Consider the following 10,528-nt stretch of genomic DNA (forward strand, 5'->3'; position numbering starts at 1 on the left):
GAATGAAAGAAGGTCGTAGGTTTTCTTTATATATTGCTAAGTCACACAGAAAGCACACAATGTAGGAATAAAAGCCAAATCCCTAGTTCTCGTTGTGTGTGTGTGTGGCCGCTGAGAGAGGTGGTGGTGGACTGAACTACGCGTCCCGCGCAGCGCATGTGTGTGTTGCCAGCTGTATAGTTACCCGTGTACCTATAGCTAGCTAATAAATAACCCACACCTCCCCTTCCGCTTCAAGCTGATAGTGGAATCTTCAGCGTGATGTCTCATCAGTCTGGCCACGTAGACGGGGTGATCGCCGGAGAGCTGGTGGGTCCCGGGGCCTGTCGTCAGGAGGTTCCGGGCACACAGGGTCCTCGTCAGGGACTGCTGCGGGGCGCAGGTGGCGGCGGTTTCTCTGAAGAAGGCGTCCACTCGGGAGGCGAACTTGAAACTGCCGCGATCGTCCGCGCGCCATCACAATGCCGACCTTGTCCCAGAGGCCAGACACGGTCCTGAACGCGGACGCGCTGGTTGACGAGTAGGAGGGGCGGTTGACGCGCGTGCTGGTTGTAGCGCTGTATTGCCTGCTCTGTCTGTTGTGCTGCACGGCGATCGCACTCCTCCGCTTCGGCCTGCCACTCTGCCCGGAAGGAAGCGTGGTGGGCTGGAACACAGGTGCGGAGAGGGTGACCGTACAGGATTTGAGCAGGCGAGCGACCACTGCGGTTGGGAGTGTTGCGGACTTCCAGAAGGCCCCTGTCAAAGTCCTCGCAGTCTATGTTGCCCGTGGGAGCGACCTTCATGATTAGGTGTTTCATGGACTTTACGGCCGCTTCAGCATGGCCGTTAGACTGCGGGTAGTGGGGGGAAGTCACTGTATGTCGAACACCCCAGCGAGTCAGGAACTGCTTGAAAGCGCTGCTTGTGAACTGGGGTCCGCCGTCGGTTCTCAGTCGCAGGGGGACGCCTAAGTCGCGGAAGTAGCTCCTGAACTGGCGTATGGTGGCGTCAGCGGTAGTGTCCCTGCCGCACGGGAAGACGACTGGCCACCCAGACAGGCGGTCCGCGATGACAAGGAATGCTTTCCCTGCCACGGAAAAGTGGTCCGCTGACATAGACTCGAAAGGTCGTGTGGGATGGTCGTCGTTCTTGTACTCCTCCTGCTGTTGACTGGGTAGAAGTGTCTGGCAGGCTTCGCAAGCGCGCACGACGTTGGTAATGTCGGCGTTTATGCCCGGCCAGAAGACTGTTTGCCCTGCACGGCGCTTTGTAGCCTCGGATCCGCGGTGGCTGTCGTGCAAACGCTGTAGAACTGACTTGCGTAGCGCTGCTGGTACTATGACGCGCGGGCCGTAGAGTAGGAGGTCACCGTCGCAGTAGAAGCTCATCGCGAATCTTCCAGAATGGCAGGAGCGAGTTGTGTAGGTCGTATCGGTGGGATGGGAAGCCGTGGCGTACACACTCCAACAGTCTTGCATACGTCTCGTCGTTGCGTGCTGCTTGCCGTACGTCTCCCGTCGGGTTCTGGTCCTCGGGCAAGGTTAGGGTACGCACTGCCCTCAGAGTAACGGCGTCCCGGACGGAGATGTTGTGAAGCATGTCGTCGCCAGTCTCTGGATGCTTCACTGGGTGGCGGGACAGCGCGTCAGGGATGCAGAGCATCTTGCCTGCACGCCACTTGGTGGTGAAGACGTATGGCGACAGCTTCTCCTTCAGGCGCTGCAGACGAGGGTTCTCTACAGCGTCGAGGGTGTAGTGGTTCAGGATAGGGATGAGCGGGCGGTGGTCCGTCACATGTTCGTAGTGGTGCAAGCCTATGAGGTGGTACTTGCACTTGTGCATCGCCCAGGTTGTAGCTAGCATCCCCAACTCAATGGTGGCGTATCGCGTCTCTGCGTCTGACGAGAAGCGGGAGCCACACTGGACCAAGCGACGGTTGTTGCTGCCGTGGTCTTGAAGAGTGCGTAGCCGATTCCGTAGAGACGAGATGCGTCGGTCTGCAGAATCGTGGGCAGGTGCGGGTCGAACATGGCGAGCAGCGGTGGACGCGAGAGAGCTTCCTTCACCTTGGAGAAGGCTGCCTCGTGGTCAGCAGTCCACACGAATGCACGCCGTGGGCTCATGAGGGGTCTGAGGGGTTGGGCGTTAGCAGCGATGTCGGGTGAGAACTCCGTGAGCTGGTTGACTAGGCCCATGAACGACCTCAGGTCCGTAATGTTGGCTGGCGTGGGGAAGTCTGCTATGCGGCGACTTTCTCTGGGTCTGCCGCTATCCCGTCAGCAGATAGGATGAATCCGCAGAACTTCACTGCTGGGACGGCGAGAACAAACTTGTCAGCGTTAAGTGTGATGCCGTACGCTCTGCACCTGGCCAGGACCATGTTGACTCGTCGTAGATGCTCGAGGAAGTCTTCGTCGTGGAGAAGAACGTCGTCGACTACCTTGACGCAGCGGGAGATGCCTTGCAGTGCCTCGTCTCCGCGACGACAAAAAGCGTCACCCGTCGCTGCGAATCCCATCGGGCCACGTAAATATTTGTAGCGGCCGTAAGGTGTGATGAAGGTAGTGAGGTGCTGGTCTTCCTCTGCTAGCTCGAGTTGCCAGTAGCCGCACAGCGCATCGATGGTGGTGAAGTGTCTTGCCTTCGGGTCTACGCTCCTGATGGCTGCGAAAGGTGTTGGCGAGGGGTGAGCAGGTCGTGACACCTGACCGTTGAGCTTCGATAGGTCAGTGGTGATCCTCACGCCGCCGTTGGGTTTGGCAACTGCAACGAGTGGGTGACACCAGGGGGCTGGAGTATCGTTGGCAGGTGCAATGATGCCCTGTGACACCATGGTCTGCAGCTCCTTCTTCACCTCCTCCTGGAAAGCCAACGGGATCTGGCGAGGCGTGGATCGCGAATGGTTGTGCACCCTCACGTAGATAGATCCTCATCGGTGTGCCCGTCATGGGTTTCAGAGGTGAATTGTTGAGGTCCGCCCGAGACATGAGCACGCACTTGTACTCCTTGAGAAAAAACGCCCTGGCCTGTGCCGGAGTAGTAGCGGTGTTGAAGGGAAGGGCTGGTGTCGGGACGGAAGGGCTGGGTAGCGGAGGGTGAGTCGAGGGTGCGGTGGCTGGGGGTGCAGAGACCGGGACAGCGGGGTCTTCGCCGCTCTGCGCCTCGACACGCACGCTCGCATGAGTGACCTCCGCGATGGGTTGCGGGAAGCGGTTGGGGATCAGTCGCAGCTCCTTGCAGGCTTGGAACGACAGCAAGGGGACGGGAACGTCATTGTGTACGTCGATCCACGCCTCTGTCGTGACATCCTTGAGGGATAACTCCACCTGCAGCGATCCAAGGGCAGGCGTCATGGGTGAGCCGTCTGCCGTGTATCTCGGGTCGGTGGGTGGTGGCTGGAGATCGCTGGTAGACAGTCCGAGCCGTGCGAGGTGCCCTGGGCCGATGATGGTCACGTCTGCTCCCGTGTCTGGCAGCATGAAAAGAGAACTCGATCCGTTGCTGTGTACGGCGGTGACGGTGACGGGTGGGGAAGATGCTGGCGAGTTGCGTGAAGTGGAACGGACGAGCCGAGCTCCGTTGCCCTTAGAGTCCTTTCGTGGCTGACGTGAAGACTCTTGTGCACGCCCTTTGGTCTCTGCATCGCTCCCTTGGCCCTTAGACGACCTGCAGTACTGGTTATAGTGGTCCACACGCTGACATCCGCGACAGGTACCCTTCGTGGCTGGACGGCGTGGAGTACGGGCCCAGTGACCGCGGTTACCACAGTTGTTACACTTGGCATCTCTGGCTGGACACTTGTCTTTCTCGTGCTTCCTTGTGCAGCAGTTGCATGTCTCCTTGAGCGTGGGAAGTGGTGGAGGCTTCTGCTTTGCCTTCTTGTGAGTTTTGTATTGCGACGTCGCAAAAACTTGCTTTCCAGGTGCAGTGATGACTGAAGCTGTTGTGTGAGTCGCCTCAAAAGCATAACACTGTTACACTACCTCCTCCAGAGTGGAAGTAGGGATTTTGGGAATGAGTTCTTGGATGAGTTGTTCATCCCGGACGCCCATCATGATGACCTGTTTGAGCTGCATCTCGTAACAGGCGTTGTCCCCTGCCTTACACACATCCACTGCCTCGACGAGAAGTCTAATACGGACGTAGAACTCGTTGAATTTCTCCCCGACCTCTTGCCTGCAGCTGAACAAATCCTTGCGTCGCAGGGCCTCGTTTGTCTGTTCCCTAACGAATCCCTTCAGAGTGTTGAGAACGTCTTCGACCGAAGAGGTAGTGTTGTCGGGGGTCTTGAGTCTGGTGCGAAGTGTGTGAAGCATCTCAGGGGATAAACACATCCTTAGTTGAGCGTGTTGTTTGGACAGGGGTGGACAGGGTGGAGAGATCTATCATTGTTGCATAGTCTGTCCACTTGCTCTTCCAATCGCCGAAGTTTTGGAAGGTGACATCTTGCTGTAGCGGTGGAGGAAGTTTAGCCACGGCTTTAGGTGACTGTGAGTTGCGAGCGGGATCGTTATCGGGGGTGTGGCGTGTTGCAGCTATCTGCTGGCCAGTAAGTGCTGCCAGTAGTGCCTTAAACTCGTCATCCCTCCTTCTTGTCTTGTCCTGGCGTCGCTGCTCCTCCTCCTGGCGTCGCTGTTCCTCCTCAAGACGTCTTTCCTTGTCTTCCTGTCGCCTTTTTGCGTCCTCGGCCCGTCGAGTTTCCTCGAAGTACTTGAGAAGCTGTGACAACTCCGTTGGTTCACCCATGGCTGCAAGTGGTCTTGACTTGGACCTCGTAGTCGGCCCTAGCATGTACACTGAACAACAGCACTCTATATAAAGAGGGGATCAACTCCTCGGCCTCCTATATAGACGTGTGTGTGTTTGGAATGTGTGTTAACATGTGTGCCTGGGTGTGGTGTTGTCGCGTGGTGAGTCAGCTGTGAGCTGTGGTGGCCACAAGAGGAAGAAGAGCAGCCCAAGATGGCCGACTCTAGCAGCTCCGTTGAATGGGATGCTTTGAAACTTCATTTCGAAATGGCTTCTTCAAAAGAACGTTGCCATTTTGTGGGTTTTTACCCACAAATCTGTGGGTAAGCAGGATAATTGTGGGTGCCTTTGTGGGTGAGGCGATTTTAAGTCTATTTGTGGGTAAAATTTATGGGTGTTCATTGTATGTGTGGGTAGTTTTAGGACTTTTATGCTGAATATATAAATCTACGATTACATTATTATTATTATTATTATTATTATTATTGTATCCTGCCGTATGCTCAGTCAAGATATGAAAAATAGGAAGCGTCCGGGACCCGTGCATGCAAGAGTGGTTTGTTATCCCGTTGCTTTGAGTGCTGCAGCGCCTCCGCCTCGCCCGCCGCGCCGCGGGACCCGTACGCTTCCTGTTTTGATCACGTTCAGTCAACAGTCCACACCACGGTGACGGTCTCTCACAGTGCCACTCTTCATTCACCTACTCACTACATCGGTTCAACCAACAGTACCCGTGCATGGTACAAGTGGACTAGCTGAACAGTACTGTACGTAACAGAGTAGGCCTTGGGTTCCCAGCTCCTGCCATGAGTGACAAGAAATATACTCAGCATTACAGGACAGTTTGGGAAACTGACAGCCGATTCAAAGGTTAGTTTTAGTTTTATATATATATTATATATATAGATATATATATATATATATATATATATATATATATATATATATATATATATATATATATATATATATATATATAGTGTGTGTGTGTGTGTGTGTGTGTGTGACTATAGTTAACTTAATTCTTAGTAGGTGGTATATAGTTATGGTAAACGAATACATTAATATATAAATGCATAGGAAATACATAGGACTCGTTTTTTTCCCCTCAGGATGGCTGCAGCCATTTCCGGGTGACAGCACCAAAGCCAGATGCAAAGTTTGTGGCACTTCCTTGCAAGCACACTTGAAAACCATTCTTGGACATGCTGAAACAAAGAGACACATCGAGAACATAAAGCCATCTGGAAGTAAAGTTCAGTCATCGATTAAAGACAGTTTTAAGCTTGCAGAAAATGACCCTACAAAAGTAGCTGAACTGAAATTGGCTGTGTTTATTTCTGAGCATGCTTCTACTTTGTCAATAGATCATTTGGGTGAATTAGTACCTCAGTTAGACAAAAAATCAAGTACACTACAGAAAATCAAGCTTCATCGTACAAAATGTGCTCGTTTGCAGAAACATGTATTGGCCCCATCATTTGCACAGGAGATGAGAAATGAAATAGGTGACCAACACTACAGCTTGACAGTGGATGAAAGCACAAATGAGGCAAATATCACATGTTTGGGATTGAGTATTAGGTTTTACAGTGTAAAGAAAAGAAGCGTAGTTGATACATTTTATCGTCTTCTACCTTTGAAGGATACAACTGCACACACTATCTACACAACACTGAAAGGCTGTCTTGAGGAGGATGGTTTAGATCTCAACAAGTTGATTGGCATAGGTACTGATGGGGCTAGCGCAATGGTTGGAAAAACACATTCTCTTTCTACTCTACTGAAGAATGATAATCCTGAGTTGACTCTTGTACGATGCGTATGTCACTCGCTCCATTTAGCTGCTGCCAAAGCCTGTGATGTTCTTCCCACGGTTATTTTGTTTATAGTTAGAGAAACACATACCTGGTTCTCAAACAGCCCAAAGAGAATGCACACGTATCAAGAGCTGTATAAGGTACTAGAAGGTTGTAGTAGTGTGCCCAAGAAAGTCCCGGGTTTGGCTACTACACGGTGGTTGGCACGCTTGGAAGCAATCAATGTCATACTTGATGAATGGGATGCTTTGAAACTTCATTTTGAAATGGCTTCTTCAAAAGAACGTTGCCACATATCAAAAGAGCTTGCAAATGCTTACAAGGATCCTCAAACCAAGCTATATCTTTTGTTTCTCAGAAAGATCCTGAAGGAGGTTGTGAGAATGAATAAACTTTTCCAGGGCCAGAATGTTGATATTACAAAAATCACTGATGATCTACTGGATATGTACCGTAGCCTTATGCAAGTAGTAGTTGACTCTAATTACTTGTCAAAGTGTCCCAAAGAAAGCCTGCCAAATCTTAGCATTCAGAGCTACATCCTACCACATACAGTCATAAACTTTGGTCATGAGTTCAACTCATTTGCACAGTCATGTTCTCTGAGTAGTGAGCAGATCAGTTGTGTTAAAGAACGCTGCAAAAATTTCATGTTAGAACTCTTAACTGAAGTACAGAGGCGCCTTCCAGACAATGTTGACATTCTCCTGATGTTAAAGAACTTTCATCCCTCTAACGTTACTTCCCAGTGCAAACGGTCTATTGTGCCTGTTGCCTGCAGATATAAATCAACATTTGCAGATATGGATAGTTTGGAGAATGAATGGGAAAATGTCAGCTTTGTGCAGTGGCCCAAAGAATGCCTTAATGATACTGTTAGTTTCTGGGCTGAGGTAAATGAATACACAATGAGCTCAGGTGTAAAAAAGTTTCCAAATTTATCATCACTTGCACTCTCACTACTGTCCTTGCCTTACTCAAATGCGAGCATTGAGAGAATCTTTTCACAAATGAACGTAGTTCATTCAAAATTAAGGAATAGGCTAAGTGTAAGATCAGTTGAAGCCATATTGCAAATTCGCTATGGACTGAAACTGCAGTCACTGAACTGCTCAACTTTTGTACCTTCCAATGAAATTATTAGAAACTTTGGAGCTAAAGATAGTGCTGAAGAGGCTAATGATGATATAATTTCCATAGACACGGACTAAAACTAGTGAATGATCGCTCAAGCCAGTTGTAGCCTTATTAGTTAAAATTCTTCTTTCCGCTAAACTAACTACTTCTGGCTGCTGTTTCTGAAGGAATTTTTTTTTTAATATTTTTTAACTACAATTTTGTTATAAAATGATGCAGAAATAAACGTGTAAATACATGTGCACATTTATTCTGTTGATTTTATTAACCACCATGAAAAATAGTTACTATAAAAATTACGAATATTTGTGGGTAGATTTGTGGGTATATCATAAAAATTTGTGGGATTTTTGTGGGTAAAATGCAACTTTTTTATGGGTAGCATTCCAGACTAAAGTGGCAACGGCAACGGCGTTGCTTTCGTGAGGCAGTGATGTAGGGAGGGTGTGACGCTCTCTCCTCCTTGATGCGTAGATGATACGATGGTCAGCCTGTTTTAAGCGCTTGAGAGCCTTAAAACTACGCAAAACCACCGTAAATAGCAATCATCCACACTTCACTGTCACTGTAGGCACTGGATAGTCACTGTACTCACTATAAAGGCGTAAACGCGTGAATCCACAGGTGTAGCGGCCTGGCTGGCTGCGTGATGGCTTGTCTCCCTCTATGTCGGCTGTCTGCACTCACTGCGCCATGTGTCTCGTCTTCTCGTCACTCGCAGGCTCATAGGCGAATGAAAGAAGGTCGTAGGTTTTCTTTATATATTGCTAAGTCACACAGAAAGCACACAATGTAGGAATAAAAGCCAAATCCCTAGTTCTCGTTGTGTGTGTGCGTGGCCGCTGAGAGAGGTGGTGGTGGACTGAACTACGCGTCCCGCGCAGCGCATGTGTGTGTTGCCAGCTGTATAGTTACCCGTGTACCTATAGCTAGCTAATAAATAACCCACAGAAGGGGTCTGTAATATCGGTGCAGAGATGTTGACAGTCGAAGTGGCCTGTAATATCAGTGCAGAGATGCTGACAGTCGAAGGGGTCTGTACTACAGTGCAGAGATGCTGACAGTCGAAGGGGTCTGTAATATCAGTGCAGAGATCCAGACAGTCGAAGGGGCCTGTACTATCAGTGCAGAGATGCTGACAGTCGAAGGGGTCTGTAATATCAGTGCAGAGATCCAGACAGTCGAAGGGGCCTGTACTATCAGTGCAGAGATCCAGACAGTCGAAGGGGCCTGTAATATCAGTGCAGAGATCCTGACAGTCGAAGGGGTCTGTACTATCAGTGCAGAGATGCTGACAGTCGAGGGGGTCTGTACTATCAGTGCAGAGATGCTGACAGTCGAAGGGGTCTGTACTATCAGTGCAGAGATGCTGACAGTCGAGGGGGTCTGTACTATCAGTGCAGAGATGCTGACAGTCGAGGGGGTCTGTACTATCAGTGCAGAGATGCTGACAGTCGAGGGGGTCTGTACTATCAGTGCAGAGATGCTGACAGTCGAGGGGGTCTGTACTATCAGTGCAGAGATGCTGACAGTCGAAGGGGTCTGTACTATCAGTGCAGAGATGCTGACAGTCGAGGGGGTCTGTACTATCAGAGCAGAGATGCTGACAGTCAAGGGGGTCTGTACTATCAGTGCAGAGATGCTGACAGTCGAGGGGGTCTGTACTATCAGTGCAGAGATGCTGACAGTCGAAGGTGAAGCCATGCTCTATGGGTTACACGTGGTACTGTCTGCTGTGTGGCAGTCTGGTGCCACTCCTGATTGGAATATGGGGTTTGTTGTTCCTGTCTGGAAAGGGATAGTGGTCCGGCAGGGCTGCAGCAGTTATTGTGGTATTACACTGCCAGGCGAAGTGTTCACTTATTTGCCGTTGATGCAAATACGATCTCATCTGCTTAAGTTTCAGATATCTGAGTGTTCCATGTTCATGCCTAGGAACTCAACAATTGACCAAATGTTATCACTTTGTGTCCTTGTGGAATGCCAATAGGAGTTTCAACAGGGGCTACTCACAGCCTGTGTCAATCTCACGATGGCATTTGACTTAGTGCATCGTGAGGCACTCTGGAACATTCTGGTAGGGTGGGTAGGGTTGTCACCCGTTCCTTAAAATAAGGAATCGTTCCATATTGTCGAGTGAGATACTGCGTTCCGCTTTGAACCAATACGGAACACCATTTGTTCCCTTTTGGCTGTCTGAATGGTCAAGCAAATAACATTCAGTATTGTACATTTGTAGTGAGCACATTTTTCATTCAATCACAAAACCAGTCTGTAAAATTGTGTTTGTCAAGGGTTCACCCCCCCCTCCCCCCCTTCCACCACCAACGGGCAGTGGCTGTCAGTCAGGGCAGACTAGATAAATTTAGGTTGCCACCTGTTCCTTAAAATACGTTCGTTCTGTATTAAGTAGTGATATGATGTGTTTCTTATATTACAGAGCTCAAGGTGGCAACCCTATTCGTTGGACTCCTGCAATGAGTATTGACCTGATGCCTCTGGAACTGAGAGTGCTGTGATGTGTGAGGGAGCCATTTCCGGTTTCTTCCCTGTTAATTCAAGAGGGTAGTGGGGATGCAGCCTTGGTCAATCACATTCCAACATTTACATGGACTGGGTATTCTGAAAAGTTTTTGATCATAGTCATTGCAGAGCATCTGTTGGGACATCATGGTCACTGCCCTTGTGTTTGCTGATGATGCTATACTTTTCGCGGAATTGCTGGACGTTCTGGTGTTGGCGCTTGAATTGCTACATGAGGAGACAAAATCACTGGGACAGAGGGTCTTCTGGCCCAAAACCAAAATCAAGTCATTTGGAGGCTTGCTGGGTGATACAGT

At 49.8% G+C, this 10,528-nt stretch overlaps 2 protein-coding genes across 3 annotated transcripts; one reads left to right on the forward strand and one right to left on the reverse strand.

Moving 5' to 3' along the window:
• Positions 1–359: 359 nt before the first annotated feature.
• Positions 360–2,177, reverse strand: LOC126994907 (uncharacterized). The gene is made up of 3 exons (XM_050854180.1): positions 1,904–2,177; positions 1,463–1,796; positions 360–1,377 (listed from the first exon to the last, which is right to left on the reverse strand). The coding sequence occupies exons 1-3, from the start codon at positions 2,175–2,177 to the stop codon at positions 360–362; spliced, it is 1,626 nt and encodes a 541-aa protein (XP_050710137.1).
• Positions 2,178–5,081: 2,904 nt separating this feature from the next.
• On the forward strand, positions 5,082–8,086 carry LOC126994906 (uncharacterized). 2 transcript variants are annotated; one of them, XM_050854177.1, is made up of 2 exons: positions 5,082–5,601; positions 5,844–8,086. In XM_050854177.1, exons 1-2 carry the CDS (start codon positions 5,538–5,540, stop codon positions 7,760–7,762), a joined length of 1,983 nt encoding a protein of 660 aa, XP_050710134.1. In that variant the 5' UTR covers positions 5,082–5,537; the 3' UTR covers positions 7,763–8,086. The 2 variants fall into 2 exon arrangements, with proteins under 2 accessions (XP_050710134.1, XP_050710136.1); XM_050854179.1 differs by having other exon boundaries at positions 5,082–5,498.
• The last annotated feature ends 2,442 nt before the right edge of the window (positions 8,087–10,528 follow it).

The sequence above is a fragment of the Eriocheir sinensis genome, unplaced genomic scaffold (genome assembly GCF_024679095.1).
Source record: "Eriocheir sinensis breed Jianghai 21 unplaced genomic scaffold, ASM2467909v1 Scaffold915, whole genome shotgun sequence".
NCBI classification, from domain to species: Eukaryota; Metazoa; Arthropoda; class Malacostraca; order Decapoda; family Varunidae; genus Eriocheir; species Eriocheir sinensis.